This window comes from Cucurbita maxima, unplaced genomic scaffold, assembly GCF_002738345.1.
Source record: "Cucurbita maxima cultivar Rimu unplaced genomic scaffold, Cmax_1.0 Cma_Scf00013, whole genome shotgun sequence".
Classification (NCBI taxonomy): Eukaryota; Viridiplantae; Streptophyta; class Magnoliopsida; order Cucurbitales; family Cucurbitaceae; genus Cucurbita; species Cucurbita maxima.
The window spans coordinates 1,482,617-1,504,224 of NW_019272029.1; the positions used below are offsets into that span (position 1 = coordinate 1,482,617).

The 21,608-nt window shown below is 35.5% G+C and overlaps 2 protein-coding genes across 2 annotated transcripts; one reads left to right on the top strand and one right to left on the bottom strand.

Moving 5' to 3' along the window:
- The first annotated feature begins 1,141 nt into the window (after window positions 1–1,141).
- LOC111488810 (piezo-type mechanosensitive ion channel homolog) lies at window positions 1,142–19,173 on the top strand. The gene is made up of 21 exons (XM_023136721.1): window positions 1,142–1,538; window positions 4,542–4,622; window positions 5,523–5,682; window positions 5,774–5,931; window positions 6,591–6,747; window positions 6,876–7,062; window positions 7,301–7,416; window positions 7,620–7,704; window positions 8,812–9,027; window positions 9,108–9,285; window positions 10,369–10,497; window positions 10,635–10,808; window positions 10,912–11,145; window positions 11,537–13,084; window positions 13,166–15,630; window positions 15,720–16,115; window positions 16,216–16,374; window positions 16,642–17,151; window positions 18,154–18,298; window positions 18,387–18,531; window positions 18,717–19,173. The coding sequence occupies exons 1-21, from the start codon at window positions 1,490–1,492 to the stop codon at window positions 18,850–18,852; spliced, it is 7,428 nt and encodes a 2,475-aa protein (XP_022992489.1). The 5' UTR covers window positions 1,142–1,489; the 3' UTR covers window positions 18,853–19,173.
- Window positions 19,174–19,637: 464 nt separating this feature from the next.
- Window positions 19,638–21,485, bottom strand: LOC111488845 (methyl-CpG-binding domain-containing protein 4-like). The gene is made up of 2 exons (XM_023136790.1): window positions 21,287–21,485; window positions 19,638–20,375 (listed from the first exon to the last, which is right to left on the bottom strand). The coding sequence occupies exons 1-2, from the start codon at window positions 21,320–21,322 to the stop codon at window positions 19,872–19,874; spliced, it is 540 nt and encodes a 179-aa protein (XP_022992558.1). The 5' UTR covers window positions 21,323–21,485; the 3' UTR covers window positions 19,638–19,871.
- Between the last annotated feature and the right edge of the window lie 123 nt (window positions 21,486–21,608).

Here is a 21,608-nt window from a genome sequence, read left to right on the forward strand (position 1 = left end):
TTATTATACGTTAAATAACCAATTTTATAGTTTCTTTTTAATTTTAATCTTTTAAATTACAATATTTTTAATAATTAATTTATTATACGTTGAATAACCAATTTTATAGTTTCTTTTTAATTTAATCTTTTAAATTTAAGCTTATAAATGCAATTTATTTTTAATAAATTTGTTATTTTTTAAAAAATTCAAAATTTTCAAAACTCATAAAAATAATTTTATAAATTTTATTATTTATTTTTAAAATTAAACTACAAATCAAATAATTGGAAACCTAATAAAAATAAGGAAGAAAACGTTGTCAAACTCAATTGTATAAATATATATATATATATATTCTCATTTTTTAGACTTTATTTAAATACGTCATTATATTTATAAATAAAAATATTTAACATCAATATTGGATTAATCGTCATTATATATATTATTAATAAAAAATTATTAATAAATACGTCATTATATATATTATTAATAAAAAATTAAATTAATTAAAGTAACTAAAAAATATATTTTTTTTAAACATCTAACATGGCTTGATTTAAATACGTTGTTATATTTATAAATAAAAATATTTAACATTGATATTAAAAATTTCGAGATTTATCATATATATATATATATATATATATATATATATATATATATATATATATATATAAATTATTAGTTAAAAATTTTAAATTAATTGGAGGGACTAAACTATAAATATATATATTATATATATTCTTTTTTACTATCTATTGGCTCAATTTAAATATGTCTTTATATCTATAAATAAAAATATTTAAAGTCATTAATTAAAATTTTTAAATTAAATGAAAAAACTTAACTATATATCATTTTTGATTTAAATGTCTTTATATCTATAAATAAAAATATTTAATACCGATATTAAGGATTAATCGAGATTTATAATATACAAATATATATTAGCAAAAACAACTTAAATATTTTTTTATTTACAAAAAAAATATCTGTGAATAATGATTTTTAAACGATACATAGAATCGGAACATCACGTGGTGGCGTGCCGCGACGGTGGCGGTGGCCATTCGCTGAAGCCACCCAACAACCAGCAAATCGGTTGATTTTATTTATTTATTTATTTATTTAATTTGGGCTTCTGCATAAATACAGTTCCCGCAGATCATCTTTCAACGTATCCGAATTCAGTTACCTATTTATTCTACGAACATTTACGGAGCTTCGATTCTAAAGCCTGCTTGATTCTACAGGCTTGGCAGATTAAAGAACTATATACTATTCCACCGCCAATCAATATAATTCTGATTTCTTCTGTTGCAAGCCTATAATCAACACTTTTTTTTTTTACTTTCTGAATTGGACAGAGCTTTCGATATATTAATATGACCATCTAGCGCTTCTGGAAATGGGTTTTCACGATTTTTGATTTAAATCGAAAACCCATTGCCGGAGCAGTGCTAATGATGGAATCGAAGTGATCGCTCTCTGCCATTCGTCTCTCATGGGGAGTTTTCTTGGTGGGTTTTTGTTACCGCTGCTGCTTCTAACTGGTAAGCGTTCGTCTATTTTCATGTTGTAACTTCTTGTGAGTTCCTGTTCTTATGAGATATTTGCACCATTTGCTTTGGAACTGGTCGAGGGCTTGCTGTGTTTTTTGCTCAGTTTCATATCTGCGGGGACATTTTTTAGGATCTAAACTGTTCTTGATGTAATCATTGGTCGTTGTTCTAGCTATCTTTTTAGCATCCTTAGTTTGAGGGATTAGAACATTTAGTTTTGTTTATCAAGTTTAAAGACATAATGGTATTAGTTACTGTTAGTTAAGGAACAAAGGCGGGTTTGCAGCCTTTTAAATAGGTGTCATTAGGTTGTAAGAGGTGTTAATCAGTTTTATCCAAAAGCTTTTCTCCAAGAACAGAGTTCAATAAAGTTAGTTTTAATGGGGTGTGGGTGTAGGAGTTGTACTTTCCCAAGAAAACCACCCTATTGAGTGTTTTAGTGAGAAACTTGGTGATGCTAGGCAAAAAAAATGGAGCACATATGAACAAGTGTTGTTATGGGTATCAATTTTGGCACAGAGATTATCAAAGATTGCGCCACTAGATACGGTTGTAAAAAGGGTGAATGACCGAATATGTACCTAGGATTACCTTTAAAGGGAACCACAAATCATTCTCCTTCTAGAAGACCATTATTGAAAAAATAAAAAGAAGGTTATCGACATGGTCATCATGTTATACTTCCAAAGGCGGAAAGCTCACCCTAATACGAGTTACATTGTTCAATCTCCCCACTTACTATACGTCTCTATTTGAAATGCCACTAAAATTGGTTACGGATATAGAAAGATTATTGGAAACTATTAGTGGAAAGATGACCCACATCTTATCTGATGAAATATCATAAGCCTCCCACTAGACGAGGGAGGACTTGGTCTATTTTCAATAAAGGAGAAGAATAAAGCTCTTCTTGCCATTATTGATATGGAGATATCTTCACGAAGAAAACGCCTTGTGGAGAAAAATTGTAAAGACTAAATATACTCCTACATCACATACAAATCAACCCCTCCATCTTGTGCAAAGGGGCCATAAAAGTACATAAAAAAACACCAAAACCTTATCTCCAACTGAATTTGCCATAGGGTGGTGAGGAGGATTTTGGATCCATCCTTGGATTGCAAACACCAAGCTAACCTTGTGATATCCACTTTTGTATAGACTCTCTCATAGTAAAACAACTACGATCAAAGAAACATGGAATGATATCAACAACTTATGGGACATGATGATTGGTAGGAACCTAAAAGATAATGAAGCTATGGGCCGAATTAAGCCTTGATCTTGCCCTAGTTGTATTGTCTAAAGAAAAAACTCATTGACATGGCTTCGAAGTGATTACGGGATCTTTTCTACAAAATCTTTGATGGTGGACATTGGAAAAAAAATAGAAGTAATAAACCCCACGTTAGCAAAGACAGTGTGGAAAGGAAATTCACCATAAAAAGGTGAAAATTTTCCTTTGGAAAATAGCGTATAAAGTCATTATCGCAAGTGAAAATCTACAAAATAGAATGCCATTTGTAACTCTATTTCCAAGTTGGTGCCTATTACGCAAGAAAAACAATGAATCACAAAACCACTTATTTATGTGATTCATATACGCTCAAAATTTCTGGACAAGAATTCTCCATATCTTCGGATGACATCTCACCTTCCCTAGGGAGATAAATGATTTATTGGACATGACCATAATGTACCACCTTTCAAGAATGCAAAAATCCTGTTATGGAAAAACCTTATCATTGATTTCTTTTGAAATCTGTGGAAAGAAAGAAATCAAAGAGTATTCATGTAAAAGACATAGAACTATATGGAGTGCTCATCGACAATGCTGTTTGCCATACTATATCTTGGTATAAATTGTCTAATATTTTTATTCCTATAGTCATGCCTCTCTCATTGTAAATTGGGAATCTGTAAATGGTCTAATATTTACGCTCAATTTGAACAAGCATGCTGTGTTAGATGTAGGAATCTGAACATGGAACAAACTAGGTCATGTGTTTGCTACCATCCTGACATCAATACCTTCTGGTTGACCTTTTTCATAAGCCATCTTGCTTTGACATTGTGTTTCTTTTGTCTTAGGTTATGAATTCTTTTACTTTATGTAGAAATTTTGGAATTGGCTTGAGGTGGTCAGGTCTCTTCTGCAGTTTTGCTGTTAGTATGATTCGTTTTCAAACCCGGACGGGAAAGGAACTTTGTATCATAAAACCACGTTCATTTGGAAGAGGGGGTTGGATATGCCTTAAATCTTACTAACCAGGAACTTCAGAAAGCTTCCTTTTTAACGACAAGAATTCCAACCGAAAGAGATGAAACTAGAACAAAGAAAATAAACTAGCACATAAAACTAAAGTCTACTGCACGTCTTGAACGAACCCACCACTTCTTCCTGACCATTATAGGCATTCTACTAAAGAATTGAAAAATTCAGCTTTAGACATAAGCCATTCCCAAGCTTCAAGTAGATAATCCACAACTCTCTTAAGCATACACCAACGTAGCATGAAAAATTTATCCAACTTTTATTAGTGAAAAAAGCAACGGATCAATGGATGATTAAAGGGCTATCTGGCAATTTTTTTTTTTTTGAAAATAAGTTCCTTTTTGTAATTATTATTTTATTGTTAAGATATGTGACCATTCATTAAGTAAGAATGAAATTATGAAAAGAGTAGTTATATAGACGCTGAAGAGTAATTACAATTGACATATATAGACGTCAAGGAGTAATTAAAAGATGCCATTCACATACAACCATTATGCCATTAAAAGGTCAAGGAAACATGAGACCAAATTCCACTTTTAAGCTCTTCCTTCGAATAATAGAAAAGTACGATGTTAGTGTTTGAACTTAGAATTCTTGAAATGTTTTGGTTAGAGTTATTTTATTTTATAGCTTCCTTACATCTCAACTGATACACTTCGTTTGTTTGACCTCCGGAACTATTAATTAACTCTTTTTATTTTCTCATTTTCTTGCAGCGGCTTTAATCAATTGGAGTCTGATCTCTCTTACTGATTTATTGTTGTTTCTTTTCATTCAATTTAATGCAGATAAAATAGGTAATGCTCTGTCAATATTAGAGTTGATAATATTGATTGTTAGCTTTAGTTATTGTTCGTTTATGCCTAGTGAATTCTTATTTCACTGTTTCTTAGAAGCGGAATAAATTTAATTAATGAATGGTATTGTACTTGAAGCATAACTGTAAGAGAGCTAATGGTGAATCATTATGAACTTAAAATTCTTTAGCTTCAAGGGATTTTCTTTTTGCTCCTCAAAGATGCAACGGCCCAGCTTTTTGCTCACGTACTGGCCGAAGCCGTTAATTAAGTACTAAATCTTTTGTAATTTAAATTAATTGAAAGGATGCTAAAAAATAATTTAGTAGAATCATGATCGGAGTATCTTTTAAAAGAAATTTTAGAAGACATGCAATTTAATCAAATAGTTCAACAACATAAAAAATTAAAAAGCACCATTAATTCAAAATTCTCTCGTTTCCGTAAACTAGAAGTCTTATAAACACAATTCAAAACAAGTAATTTAACTCATTGGGAAAACGTCTTAAATAAGGATATCATAAAATTTTTAGAGTTGCTCCATGACCAGTTTTTTCACCTCGCTCATCTCCTTTTGGAATGAAGGGAAACTCTAGTGGCAGGCTTGTCATTTTGCTATTTGTCAGGGAGCGTGGCTTGAGAGGAATGGGTTAAGAGGTCTTTGGAGGAGGTTTGAGAGGGTTTTTTTTTTTTTTTTTTTTTTTTTTTTTTTTTTTTTTTTTTTTTTTTTTTTTTTTTTTTTTTTTTTTTTTTTTTTTTTTTTTTTTTTTTTTTTTTTTTTTTTTTTTTTGGTATGCCCTTGATATTCTTTCCTTTTCTCAATGAAAACATGGTTTCTTACAAATTTTTTAAATATAATTATTTATTTCTTTGTTAATACATGGTGCATCTTTATTGTAGGGTTTATTTTTGGTCGGCGGTTTTTGGTATTTTGGCCAATTATCATATTCTCTTCGCTTGTTATTCTTGCTCAAGTTACCTTCCTTGTTATATGGTCTCTTGAGGGATATAAGTGGAGCATAGCCAATGCATGGTGGGCTAAGCTGATTGGTTTCATGACGTAAGAGCTGACCACAATCATTTTCCTTTCTTCTTTTAGTTCACTTTTTGCTTCTACTTACTGAAAATTAATTCCTGTGGATCATTTGCAGAATTCAGTCATGGAAATCGCCTTCTGTTATTTATTTCTTGGTCGTACAACTGTTATCAATTTTTGTTGCCGCTGCTGATATTTTCTGGTACAGAATTGGTTTTGTTCAAAGGGGAGATTCATGCTGGGTTCATTTCTTTTCTTTTGTCGATCATCTAGGTTTGTAGATCGTTAGCACCATTTTATTATTTGAATATTAGCTTTTTTTTTTCTTTCGTAAGAATTTACTCCAACTCCATAAGCATGCTGCATTATAGAGCTTGATGCACATTCACCGAAGTATAAATTTATGTAAAAAGAAGAGAAGAGATTAACCTATTTCTTAGGAAATTTCTGGAAGTAAATCCTTTAAGTCAGCAGTTGGAGTATGTTAGGTTAAATTGTTTGCCAGAGGGGGGAGAAAAATTTGTTTGTGCATTTACATGCTTCAAGTAATGAATTTTGATGTATTTCACAATCAAGATATAATATTTTTCTCTATAAGCACTTCAGCTCAAATGTCCAATAGAGGGAATCATGAATTTTATGAAATAATTTAGTTGATTAAATCAACTTTAATTCAGATAACTTGGGCCTTTCATGGTGTTTTATCCTTTTTGTTGGGGGCAAAGGAGGATGAGAGTGTACAAACCAGTATTTGTCTATTTTCTAGGATGATATATCATGCATATATGACTAATTATCAATCAACCTCTTCTGCATTTGGAGCACTTCGCAATCCATACCCATTTACTGATCCCTCTTTTGCAATTAAATTGTGTCTTAAGATTTCTTTACAAAATGAAATACGAGGATTTAATTTCTGTTGGAAATGGCAGGTTCTCATCTAAGGGTTGCTTCCTGTTTGCTACTTCCTGCCATTCAGATTATTGTGGGAATTAGCAATCCCTCATGGGTTTCGCTTCCATTTTTCATTGGCAGCTGTGTAGGTCTGGTGGATTGGTCTTTAACAAGCAACTTTTTAGGACTTTTCAGGTTGTTCCTCCGGGATTCTTGATTGTTTCCTGGCCACAAACTTTGGTGCACGCATACTCTGTTGTAGTTTGAAGTTGTTTTTATCAGTTGCATCTTTTTTATGATTCTACTTTACATGTTATTTGAAGGTGGTGGAGGCCTCTTCAACTATATGCAGGTTTCATTATTTTTCTTGTTTATGTGTATCAACTTCCGGTGGAGTACCCTAGTATGTTGAAATGGGTAGCTGGATTCATTGGTCTGTTTAAAGTATCGTCAACCTCCGAATGGCCTGGGATCTGTTCCTATATTTCTCTTATACTTTTCTATATCATGGTATGTAACTTGTTTGTCTATTTCTTAATTTTTATTTTTTCTTTAACATATGCTTTGCATATTGATGGCAAGATGTGAAGCAGGAAGTATCTGTTTCAACGTTTACAGTTTAGACTCCTTATGACTCACCCTAGAAACTCTTTTGAATTGAGAATAGTTTGTTCGCTTTATGGTTGTAAATTGCTGACCCTCATCCTCTGCTTGACTGATTAGTTGTATTATAATGCTTCTTATGCAGCTTTCTTGTGTCAAGTGCGATCTTGAGGAAATGGATTTCATAATGTCAATGAGGGAAAGCAACTTAGTGGAGCAACTTCTTCCCTCCAAGCATTCATTTTTCATTCGTGAATTGAGGTCTCAAACTTAAGTTGTTTATATCTGATTTACACAATTTTTCTTTCACTTATTGATTTTTTTCCCTTCTCCCCCTCGTTTATATCTCTGCTTACCACGGTTTTCAAGAATTTCTTATGAAATTATCAAAGCTTATATTTACAGGGTGTATTTGTATTATGATTCTTATTTTGCTTATATATACCTGTTGTTGAATGTTGCAGGTCTGGTGTGAAGCATACTAATGTTTTGTTGAGGAGAGAAGTTTTCCGAACATTTACTATTAACTTTTTCACGTATGGTTTCCCGGTATATATTTCTAATCATAATATTTTATGTGGACCATCGTAGACTTATGTTTGTTTCTTCCCATGGGTGTGTTAACTTTGTGGGCCGTGGAGAGTCATGGGTGTATTAATCTTTTATAGATATGATGTTGAATATAAATATGATATGCTCTATGAAAGGAATGATGATTTGGTTTTATAGTTGCTAGCCATTTTGTTATGATGTTTCCAGTTTTCAATTTGTTTCTTGTGAGCTTGCCTGAGTTTGGGAGGTTGGGTTTAGTACCACGAGTCGATTTTATTTTTGTTTCTGTTTTTTTTTTTTTTTTTTTTGGTGTAAAATCTCTGAGGAATGAAAAAAACTTGTGTTTTAGTGGCTGTAGGATATTCCTAAGGAACTGAGTTCCCTTGGAACAGAGTGACTAAAAGCAAATTGGTCGATGATCCTTATTTTAATTATCTCTGTCTTCTTGCTCTTTCTTTGGAGATGATCCTTATTTTAATTATCTATCTCCAGTTTAAGCATAACTCAATTAGTTAAGACATTTTATCATCAACCAAAAAATCAGATGTTCGAATCTCCACCACGCGTATTGCTGAACTTAAAAAAAAAATCTTTGGATATTTCCTGGAACAATTTGTAACAATTTGTAATGGAGTCTATCAATTCTTGCACGATTGTCCTTCAAAAGTAGGGATAGTGTGTTGTGGTGCAATTCTATCCAGGCTACACTTGTGGGGTGTTTGGCTCAGAATGAATCGTAGCCCTTCGATGCCGTTGCTAAGGATACATTATTATCAGCCTTCTGTTTAGACTTGCCTCTCTAAAGTTTTTGTAAATACTTCATTTCTTATATTCCTTCCAGCCAATTTAATAATTTTTATCCTTAGCTGATGCCTTTTATTTTCATGTATTCAATAAAATTCATCCAAAGAAAGAATTTTCTGTAAACTTTTTAGTGTGCATAGTTTTTTTTAAATAGAGATTGAACACTTCGTTAATGTTTTCTTAGTCCAATTCATTTCTCTACTGTTCTGTTAATGCCATTTTAACGATTCTAAGTTATTTTCTTGTTTTGAGTTAAACCATATTAAGATTTATTTAAGCTTTCAGAGCTCATTGTGACAGGTCTCCTTGGTTGCTCTGTCCTTCTGGAGTTTCCATTTTGCAAGTCTATGTGCATTTGGGTTACTCGCATATGTTGGGTTCATCGTATATGCCTTTCCTTCATTATTCCAATTGCATCGATTGAATGGGCTGCTGCTTGTGTTCATTCTCTTCTGGGCTATTAGCACATATATTTTCAATGTAGCATTCACATTTTTGAATCAGAAGATTGGAAAGGTATTATTGAATTTACAAAATATCGATTTTTTCATTACGACACAGACATCAATGGTAGTCTTTCTTGGTTATGTCTGCAGGACATGGATGTTTGGGAGATGGTGGGTTTGTGGCATTATCCAATACCAGGATTCTTTCTGCTTGCACAATTTTGTCTCGGAATTTTGGTTGCCTTGGTCAATCTTGTAAACAACTCAGTTTTCCTTTGCGTGTCCGATGAGGACGAGCGTTCTTCAAATGACAACTGCAGTGCTAGAGGTAATTAGTAATTGATTGATTGTTGGGATTTGGCTGGTTTCTTTAATTCTTTTGTATGGAGTTTTTATTTTAAAGCTTTTAGGCTGATTGGTTAGTTAAGTTTTATGACCAATTGGCTGCCTTGTTAGGTTGCTAGGGAATTAGTTATTCCATTTCATGCCTTCCTTTTTATACCCGCTGAAGTTGTGTCACAACCTTGGATCGTATCTCTTTTACCACAAAATGGGTCTTTGCCATTGGGACAATTTCCCCTTTCCTTGGTCTGCCTACGAGTAGTATGACAATCTCAGGCCTGGGTCCATATCAAGTTGGAAACAGATGCAAAGGCCTTAGGCAAGCACTCGGGTCTGTTGATCTGCTTAAGGAAGAAAATCGAACTAAAATGTCTTCAAGCTCCCCTCGCCAAACAAAAAAAAGGCTGATAAAAAGACCTCTGAGTTTTCAGAAAGTGGTTGGTTTAGGCCAAACAAAGAACATTTTTCTCCAAGAAGAAATCTCTTTTTTCTTTTAGCTTTTTCGCATTCTCTTTACATGAAAAGGACTTGATTTGGATTTTTGATGACTGCAGCAATTGGAAAGAAAATGACTCTTTCTGATTCCGTTGGTTCACTTGATTTGTGCTAAAAAACAAATTTTTTTCCTTGTTTGATTTTGGGAAGAGACAAACATGTCAGTTTTGGGGCGGGGCGGGGGAATAATCCTAGACAAGCCATTGGTTTCACAAGACTTTTAAATCTCAGATATTTAATATCCATACCTATGTGACAATATTTGCGGTCCAAGTAGGCCTTGTATAGTTTTCCATTTTTTGTAGGATAAGTTTGGTTATTTTCTTTGTCAGATAGTTAGCTAATTGACTATGCAGAAGCTTCTTGTCAATAGGTGCTGTATATAAATACAATTTTTTGGTAAATATAAACTTTTAAACATTCTGGGAGGAGTGTGATTCTTGGTTAAATAGTTCATTTGTCCTGTATTCTTTATCACCTTAGAAATATTGATTATCTTACTCTGAAGTATATTCGTATTGTTTGATTCATTGATAGCGGTAGAATCGGGTCCTTTACACTATTTAATTTTCAGAGGCAGGAGAGACCAAGGTTTTAATTGTGGCAACTATTGCATGGGGTTTGCGCAAAAGCTCTCGAGCGATCGTTCTAACTTTGATATTCCTGGTGGCAATGAAGCCCGGTTTCATCCATGCTGTGTATGGTATGTTTTTATATGCCAATTAATAAGTACAGTGGAAACTTGCGTTATTTTTGGTTGATTCTTATGACATGAAAGCTACAAATTATGATCTTAAGTTCCACGATTTTCTTATTGATTCTGTGTTTCAATGTTTTCAGTGGTATTCTTCCTCCTATACCTTTTGAGCCACGAAGTTAGCAGAAAGATGCGCCAGTCTTTGATTCTTCTAAATGAGATTCATTTTGCATTGTTATATCTTCTTCAGATCAACTTGATATCGAATGTGTTAGATCGGGAAGGTTCTTTGTGTAGGGAAATTCTGTTGCAACTAGGTAATGTGTGCTTTCGTTCGAGGATATTATATTATGATTTTAAAAATGGAGCACTGTACTTATTTTTGGTTCATTTTATCATTTTATCACTGGTTCGTTGCAGGTCTCCTTGGACGTGATAGCATGTGGGAGTTCCTGGAAATAACTATGCTTGCTGGCTTTTGTACAATTCATAACCATGGTTTTGAAATGCTATTTTCTTTTTCTGCCATTGTGCAGCACACACCTAGTCCCCCAGTTGGATTTAGCATTTTACGAGCTGGCCTTAATAAATCAGTTCTGCTATCAGTTTATACGGGCACGACGAATAATTATTGCCATGATAATCCTTCACATGGTATTACTATCAAAACTCATCATTGATTATATTGCTCTCCTATTTGAGCCCTGATACATTCAAGAAAAATTTACAAACTTGATTGTTGGTTTGAGCTTTTTTGGTTGAATCAAATTGATGCTTGATCATCTAGCCATGGAAGCTTTATTCTTTTGATGATTATGGATATGCACAAAGGTCAAGATCCAAAAACTTTGATCTAGTGTTAGGTTTTTTTATCAATTTGGATGCAACTTTTATATGAATTAGCAATCGTTTCGTTTATAGGAGCTACAGATTTATTCGGTTTATATGTTTTATCATTTGAATCAACACTTTTGGTGGTTCGTCAGCTCTGTATCCATTTGCCACTGCATCATTCATATCGCTCATTTATTTTGTTTCTCTGCAGAGAGACAGATTGCATCATTCCTGAGTTCCATTGGAGAGAAGTTCCTATCCATGTACAGATCATGTGGAACCTATATTGCATTTCTGACTATTCTTCTCACGGTTTTCTTTGTCAAACCAAATTATATATCCTTTGGTTACTTATTCCTTCTTCTTGTTTGGATGATTGGAAGACAACTGGTTGAAAGAACAAAGAGGCGACTATGGTTCCCATTGAAAGCCTATGCAATTATAGTGTTTATCTTCATATATTGCTTAAGCAGCTTCCCCAGCTTTAGGATATGGTTATCCAGATCAATTGATCTTTATTTCTTTTTGGGATACAACTCAGAGGCTTCATCTTTGCAAAATTGTTGGCAGTCTTTGGCTGTGTTGATTGTGATGCAACTTTACAGCTATGAGAGACGACAGAGCAGATATAATAGCTCTGATGAACCCGAGCCTTTAGAATACGGGCGACTCGGGTTTGTAAAACGCTTCCTTAGTTGGCACAGTGACAAGATTCTGTTTGCTTCTCTTTTCTATGCATCGATATCACCGATCAGTGCATTTGGATTGTTATATCTTCTCGGCCTCGGTGTATGTTCCACTTTACCCAAGATTTCTCATATCCCATCAAAGCTGTTTCTGGCATATACAGGAGTTATCATGACAGCTGAATACCTTTTCCAGATGTGGGGTAAGCAAGCTGGTATGTTTCCTGGACAAAAGCATTCAAATTTGTCTTATTTTCTGGGTTTTAGAGTTTTTGAGCCTGGATTTTGGGGTCTGGAATTAGGCTTAAGGGGAAAAGTTCTGATAATTGCTGCATGCACCCTCCAATATAATGTCTTTCGCTGGTTGGAGCGGGTGCCGGGTTCTGCTCTAAATAAAGGGAAATGGGATGACCCTTGTCCATTATTTGTCTCAGATGAAGATGATTACGACATATCAATCTCTCATGAGAAAAATAACCCATCATTAGATGCTGGAAGGTTGTTTGTACAACAGGAAGGTTCAGATCATATTTTAAGGCCTTCCTTCGTCTCGAATCAGTCTCAAGTGCCTCATTCTGCATCGAGTAAACGAGACAACTCCAGATGTAGCAGCACTAGTAAATATTCGTTCGGATTTATTTGGGGAAGCACCAAAGAATGTCACAAGTGGGACAAAATGCGAATTATATACTGGAGAAAGGAAAGATTTGAAATGCAGAAGATTATTTTCAAGATATATATGAAATTTTGGATGGAGAATTTGTTCCATCTCTTTGGTCTTGAGATAACCATGATCTCCTTGCTTCTTGCTAGTTTCGCTGTATTAAATTCTGTCTCCCTGTTCTACGTCGGATTGTTGGCTGCCTGCATTCTTTTGGATCGGGGCATTATACGTAAACTATGGCCTATATTTGTGTTCTTGTTTGCTTCCATTCTTATCCTTGAATATATTGCCTTCTGGATGAACATGTGGAATTCAGATTGGAATATGCCAAGCAAGGCTGGTGTTCATTGTCATGACTGCTGGCGAATCTCGAATCTGTACTTCCAGTTTTGTTTGAACTGTTGGCTGGGTAAAAATCTTGAAACTATTGATACTTTGTAGTTTCGCTTCTTATTTTGGCATGCTAATGTCTATGTTACCTGATATGCAGGACTGACTGTCGACGATTCAAGGATGCTTTTCAGTTATTTTGTGGTATTCATGCTTTCGTCTCTCAAACTCCGTGCTGATCATTTATCCGGTTTCTCGCTATCATCTACGTATCGTAAAATGGTGTCTCACCGTAAAAATACATTCGTTTGGAGGGATCTATCTTTTGAAACAAAAAGCATGTGGACCATCCTTGATTACCTGAGGCTCTATTGCTATTGTCATTTGTTGGATCTTGTCCTGGCTTTGATTTTGATTACTGGAACTCTTGAATATGATGTACTACATCTTGGCTATCTTGCCTTTGCACTGGTTTTCTTTAGATTAAGGCTTGAAATTCTGAAGAAGAAGAACAAAGTATTCAAGTTCTTGCGTGCATACAACTTTGCTCTTATTATTCTTTCTCTAGCTTACCAATCTCCACTTGTAGGAGAAGTTAGTGCTGGAAAGTGTGAAACCATGCATTACATATTTGAGATGATTGGATTTTACAAGTATGATTATGGATTTCGAATTACTGCAAGATCTGCTCTTGTTGAAATTATTATCTTCATGTTGGTCTCTCTTCAATCATACATGTTCTCCTTGCAAGAGTTTGAATACGTATGCCGATATCTTGAAGCCGAGCAAATCGGTGCGATTGTTCACGAGCAGGAAAAAAAAGCTGCTTGGAAAACTGAACAGTTACAGCATATCCGTGATTCAGAGGAAAGCAAACGGAAACGCAACCTGCAAGTCGAGAAAATGAAATCAGAGATGCTGAATTTTCAAATTCAGCTTCATAACATGAACTCATCTTTTGATGGCAATAATGCTTCGCCAATTCCAGGGAATGAATTCCTTAGAAAACAAAGTACTTCTAGGATAGATGATGATGCTATGACCTCTGATATAGAAGGAACACTACTTGGGAAGGTTGAACAGATGATTAGAACAGATTCTTCTCCCTTTCCTGAATTGCAGGAATCTCTTGCTAATCTTAGAACAGAGTCAAGAATGCACTCAATGGAATTTTCAGTTCCAGAAATTTGTGAGATTGATTCTCAGATTTCAGATATATCTTTAGATTTGGATCGAAAAAGGAAACACAAAAGCTCAGCAAAAGGAAACCCCTTAATGTCTGCTGTACAGTTTATAGGTGATGGTGTTTCCCAAGTACAATCTATTGGAAATCAAGCTGTTAGCAATCTTGCAAGCTTCCTAAATGTCACACAAGACGATGACATGATTGAACAGAGAAATACCGAGGATCGGGTTTACGATCAGATTGAGAGCCAAGAAACTAGGTACACACATTTCGAGCGTTCTTCCTCGCTGCATTCTGATAAGAGTTCTGATCCTGCAACTATGCAGTTGGGAAGGATTTTTCGTCACATATGGTCCCAAATGCGGTCCAACAACGACGTCGTTTGCTATTGCTGCTTTATCCTCGTCTTTTTATGGAACTTTAGTTTACTTTCTATGGTTTACCTTGCAGCTCTCTTTGTCTATGCCCTGTGTGTAAACACCGGTCCGGGTTATATGTTTTGGGTCATCATGCTTATTTACACAGAATTGTACATATTGCTACAGTATCTGTACCAGATAATCATCCAGCATTGTGGGTTGACTATTAATTCGGATTTACTACAAGAACTTGGATTTCCTACACATAGAATTACTTCATCCTTCGTTATCAGTTCATTGCCTCTGTTCCTGGTTTACTTGTTTACTCTATTGCAAAGCTCTATAACTGCTAAAGATGGTGAGTGGACATATTCTAATGCCTTCAACAAAAGTGATCTCCCCAGAAAACACAGTCTTGGACATTATGGTTTGACTGAAAAGGCATATGAACTCCTACACTTGGGGGAAAAAATGATGATGTTTGTACTCAGGAGTTTGTGCAAGTACTGGAAGTCACTGACTCAAGGAGCAGAATCTCCACCTTACTTTATCCAGGTTTCTATGGATGTCCAAGTATGGCCAGAATACGGGATTCAGCCTGAGAGGATCGAGTCAGGAATAAATCAGATGCTTCAAATTATCCATGATGGGAGGTGTAAGGAGCAGAACCCTCGACCATGTCCGTTTTCTAGTAGAGTTCATGTCCAGAGCATTGAAAGAAGTAAAGAAAATGCAAAGATGGCCTTGGTTGTTCTAGAGGTAGTATATTCTTCTCCTTCAACTGATACTTGTGCAGAATGGTATGACTCTCTTACTCCTGCAGCTGATGTAACGAACGAGATTCGGCTTGCACAACACAAAGGACTTGTTGAAAATACTGGATTCCCATATCAAATCCTCTCCGTGATCGGCGGAGGAAAAAGGGAAATCGATCTATATGCCTATGTCTTTGGTGCAGATTTGATAGTGTTCTTCTTTGTCGCGATTTTCTACCAATCTGTCATCAAAAACAATACTGAGTTTCTTGATGTATATCAACTAGAGGATCAGTTCCCAAAAGAGTTTGTGTTCATCTTGATGGTAAGTTGTCCATCTATTACATATCATCAAATTTAAGGTTTTATGACAGTCACATAGCTTGAATTATATCAACATACTCTGTGCCTCAGATAATATTCTTCTTGATCGTGCTGGATCGATGTATTTACCTCTGCTCATTCGCCATCGGTAAAGTGATCTTTTACCTTTTCAATCTCGTTCTCTTTACTTACGTGGTAACGGAGTATGCATGGCAAATGGAGCCTTCCAATCAGCATGCAGGAGAGTTGGCACTCCGTGCTATATTTCTTGCGAAGGCGGTTTCTTTAGCACTGCAAGCGATACAAATTCGATACGGTCTCCCACACAAAAGCACCTTGTATCGACAATTTTTGACGAGTGAAGTTTCAAGAATCAACTATTTAGGGTACAGGCTTTACCGGGCTCTTCCCTTCTTATATGAATTACGATGTGTACTGGACTGGTCGTGCACGACAACTTCTCTGACCATGTACGACTGGCTAAAGGTGATTATTTCATTGTTCTAACCATTTGGATGTAGGCTCAACATAGTTTTGTGTGCTCTAAAATGTTGAGTTAATATACTATATGAATTTCTTGTCTCAGCTGGAGGACATAAATGCAAGCTTGTACCTTGTAAAATGTGATGCAGTATTGAATAGATCTCAGCACAAACAAGGAGATAAGCAAACTGTTATGACCAAATGTTGCAATGGAATATGCTTGTTCTTCATATTAATCTGTGTTATCTGGGCTCCAATGCTGGTAACGATTTCATTTTTAGCTTTTGAAATTTAAACTTGTTTCTTCCCAATTTATCAAATTTCTTAAGGAAACGCTTGAATTTCTAGTCAAAACTTCCTGGTCCCAAATTGTGGCCCATTTACGCCTTTCGTGCGGGTCAGAACTTACCCAACAAGGAATTTCGCTACCTTAAGACCGTTATAGTTACGGCCGCCGTTCACCGGGGCTTCAGTCGCCGGCTCCTTTCCTACTCCCAATTTATTCAATTTTTTTTTTTTTTTGTTGCAGATGTATAGTAGTGGGAACCCAACAAATGTTGCAAACCCAATCAAGGATGCCAGTTGCCAAGTGGATATCAAGACATCTTCAGGAAGATTGACACTCTACCAGACTACTCTTTGTGAAAAGATCAAATGGGAGAAGTTGAATGCTAATATGGTTCTTGACCCTGGAGGCTATCTTAGTCCATATAATAGGGATGATATTCAGTTAATTTGTTGTCAAGCTGATGCTAGTGTCCTGTGGCTTGTCCCTGGTGTGGTTCAGTCCAGATTCATTCATTCCCTTGACTGGAACCAAGATATAAGCATTGCTTTCACTTGGCTACTCACCAGAGACAGACCAAAAGGGAAGGAAGTTGTAAGATATGACCGACTTGTTCATCCTCGAGATCTTCCTAATCAATCTGATATCCAGAAAGTTCTCAATGGCTCGATGAATAGCTTTCAGATAAAAAATGTTTATGAGAGATACTTTCGTGTCACAGGCTCTGGTGATGTTAGACCTCTGGAACAAGAGGTACTCCTTACACCCTTTAGCTGATATTTTATCGTTAAGATTTGTTAAAGTATTGATATAATTAAAATTTTAACGTAACTCGTTAACTTAAACTTTTGGATTCATGGGTGATGGTATCATAGTTTTATTTCCACTATCTTCATTGGCATATGGTTTAGCTTGATATTTTTAAAAATAATTGAGGTATTTTTGTGCCATCTGAGTATATCACTAATCTAATAAAACTATTTTTCAAAAAAATATCCAATCAGGTATCCATTGTTATAGGGAAAGGAAAATTAATTACCGGATCTAAATGAAACTAATTCACAAGACAACTTTTTGGGGATGCATAGTACGCGTACAAAACTTGGTGGCTACTTTATAGAGCTTAGGGGTTAGTATTGTGCGCGTAAAAAACTTAGGGACTAACAACAGGGACCAAATTTTGTAACGACCCAAGTCTACCACTAGCAGATATTGTCTGATATAGCCTGTTACATCAGCCTCACGGTTTTAAAACGCGTCTACTAGGGAAAGGTTTCCACACTCTTATAAGAAATGTTGCGTTCCACTCTCCAACCGATGTGGGATCTCATAATCTACCTCCTTCGGGTCTAGTGTTCTTGTCGGCACCCTACCTGGTGCCTGGCTTTGATACCATTTGTAACAGCCCAAACCCATCGCTAGTAGATATTGTCCGTTTTAGCCTGTTACATATAGCTGTCAACCTCACGATTTTAAAACGCGTCTACTAGAGAGAGGTTTCCACACTCTTATAAGAAATGTTTCATTCCTCTCTCTAACCTCTCACAGAATTAATTTTTTTTAAAAAAATTTAATTGCATGTTTGAAAACTCATGAATCAAATGACAGCCATGAAAATTCATCGTGCAGTTACCTGACTGAGATTTTCAGGATCTGGGGTCATTGCTCTTCATCTACTGAGGCAGTAGCAACTGATATCATTTCTATGCTTGTATGAATTTTTATTCAAACAACTGACCCGATGATCATTTACAGGACAATTTTGTCAGCGCTGATCTCATCTTGAACCGTGAAAATTACGATTGGTGGTCCTTCCATGACATCCAGCCAATAAATGTCAGCAAATGTGGACATTTCACTGGACCAGTAGCCATTGTAATCTCTGAGGAAATACCACCTCGTGAGTCTTAAAGAAAAATAATATGGCAAAGATGATTAATAGAACAGAAGCTTCAAAATCATATTACTAAGCTTAACCTTTCTTGCAGAGGGCATTCTGGGGGACACTCTCAGCAAGTTCAGCATCTGGGGTCTTTACATAACCTTTGTTCTAGCAGTTGGCCGTTTTATAAGACTTCAATGCTCTGACTTGAGAATGAGAATTCCCTATGAGAATCTACCTTCTTGTGATAGGTAATGTAACAAAATTCACTTTTGCAATCTTTCTCTGCTTTTGATATTCGTTCGAACAACGAAAACACAAGTTTAGAGACATTACAATCCAGCCCTCAAAGAAAGTTCAAGTGCTTTTACTATATTTTATGAGGTCAACTACCTCTTCTAACATGAACTAATTGTGTGTTGAAACGTTATTATAGGTTGATTGCTATTTGTGAAGACATATATGCTGCTAGAGCTGAGGGAGAGCTTGGAGTTGAAGAGGTATTATATTGGACACTCGTGAAAATTTACAGGTCCCCTCACATGCTGCTTGAATACACAAAGATAGATTAGACTGCAAAGTTTAAACAAACATTTATCAGAGTTAAGAAAACACAGAGCCTAGATACAAGTACCTGCACGACTAACGCCAGTTATAGTGAAAGCCAGCCTCGTTCGTGATTGGTGTGTTCTTGAGAAGATGGTATGGTTCCATAGGATCTGTTGAATACTATGTGAAAAAGAATTGTGGGTTCTTCAAGAACATTCATATTTGTAGATGATCTGGTTGGGAGTGTACTGCAGAAGTTTTAGCTTCAATAGCCAGAGGGAACAGGCTTCCTTACTAATTCTGCAAGTAAATCTGCCAAGAGGTTTGTTTGTTGACTTTACTCTTAATTATAAGAGCCAATTTCTCAGTTGCTGCACTGTTCATTGTTATAGTATCTATTACTTTCGTTAATGTTCAATCACAAAGCAGTACAAAATTTTCTTTTGCATCATAATATCAGGAAGTTTCCAATTTATCAGCAAAGCTTTTAAGTGGAGCACTTGCAGAACCCCCTCTAAGAGCACTTTTAGTTGATTTTTTTTCGAAGTTTAACACAATTCATATGATCTTTAAAGAAAGGCCACAAACTGTCTTTTTCTTTGTTTTTCTTTTGTTGATAGGATTCAAGCAATCATAATTTAAAAGAAAACTCAGTTTCATTGCATTTAGTAAGTTTTTGACATGACTTTTTGCTAAAATTGGTGCATGCACGAGAGAATCAAAGTAGATAGTACAAACAATCTTTATCTAAGTTCAATTGAAATCAATAAAATTTAAGGTTTATACTGATACCACTCGCCATGTTTGCGAATACAAATGGATTATTTTCTCCAAAGTCGTTACTAATTAGTCATATCAAACTCAAAGTCCAAGAATATTCAGTGTCATCAAACACAAGGCCATGTTATACAATACACCACAATTGTCTTCGTAAGCTAACACGAAAATGGTACAACAGTAGCACTTGAAAGACAAGTCAAAATAGAACCATTCAAATGGGTTAAGAATAGCAGCAGAATGCTGCAAGGAGCCCAAGTGATTTTCAGTCAGTATGGGCAAATTCATCCTTTGCTTTCTTAAATCTTTTAGCACTGCTGCTATCTAAGCCCTCTTTCAAGCTACTTTCAGGAACAGTTTCGTCCATTAATCTTGGGATTGTAAAACTGAAGTCTGTAAGAGGTACATCCTTGTGTCGTGGATTTGCTCCTATAAAGGCTTGCATCTCTGTAGGGGATCTCACTGTCTTCCCTGTGGGTGTAACATAGTAAGCATCAAATTTAGAGAAATTCTTTCTGAGCACCAAATGTCTCGTGAAACCTTCTGGGGTCTTTGGGATGTTAGGTTTGTCAATGCCCCAAGTTCGAGTTGCATTGTACTCAATATCGGGAGGATCCTTGCAAGAAGTATCGGTTTTCCTATGGCATGTAAAGGGTTCTTCTATCAGCTTGCTTCTAATATCCTCGTACTCTTCTTGGGTACTTATCAACCTCCATTTAAAGCATTCCTCACATTGCGCAGCATACAAACCTACTGGCAGCCGTGTCGACTGTAAAGAGAAACCAATAGCACCTTAGCCTACACCAAAAGAGGCCTCCAATACTTGACATGGACTTCTTATTTATAGATGCAACAACAAATGAAGATCCCCTTCTAAATTACAATTTGTAAGAGTTACACTATTGATATCTGATCACTAAAACCTGAAACTTCGAAGATTCAACAGTGCTCACATAAAAAGGACTCGGGCTTAGTGACCAGTGCTCACATAAAAGCATTAAATCTCTAACTTCCACTTTAAACTTCAAGAAATGGAAATACTGTCCACCATCAGAAAGTGGGCATCTCATATCTATGACTTCAAATAGCCTTTTGGCTTGGTTAAACAAACTTACCAATTCCCAGGAACTCAAAATTTTCATAAGATTCACTTATATTCTAAGCTAAAACAGCAAAGACCACATGCAAAGCATACACTGAAAAACTAACTGAAAAAAATTGAGTGTCCTGGAACAGCCGACTCTGAATATCAAAATGACTCTCCTTACAGCCACTGCCAACAAACACTTTAACTCACTTCCTCGTTGATGAATTAATGGAGACTTCTGCAGAGTGACAGTTTTGCACCATTGGTTATAGTAAGGAACTACAGAAGTACTTCAAATTTAGCAGCAGCCACATTCAATAATCTTTCCGTAGTAACAGTGAAACATTCTAAACAAAACTCCATGTTCCGTAGCATTCCTTAGACGAGGAAAATAAAGGCGTAACCAGCAGCACCAAGCAGCATCGGTTCTAGTTGCGCCTGTTTTCTAGTTTCCTACTTCCAATTTGGATCCACAGAATCTAAGGGTTAAAATTTTCGAGAAGCCAAAGGACAGATAATTGAATCCGATCAGAAGGGAAATTATGAAGGATATACAGAACAAATCGGAGGAACAGGATAGTTTTCCGCCGTACCTTCATCGGCGTTCTTGTAGGTCTGGCAGCGGCCATGTCACCCGACGATTCTCTCTCTGCCTCTGTGGCGTGATCTTCGATCTTCTCCAGGCGAGAGTGGAATTTTAGCGCTCAAAAAAATTTCAGCAACAAATTGTTTTTGTTAATTCATTTTCCCGGGAAGAACCCAAATTCTTCAAATTTTGTGTATAATAAACAAAAAAGAAAATGCCCTAATTATAAAATTCTAAAAAAAAAAAAAAAATTAACCCATTTAATAGATATAACATCTAATTTCTTTTTTTTTTTTTTTTTTTTTTTTTTTTTTTTTTTTTTTTTTTTT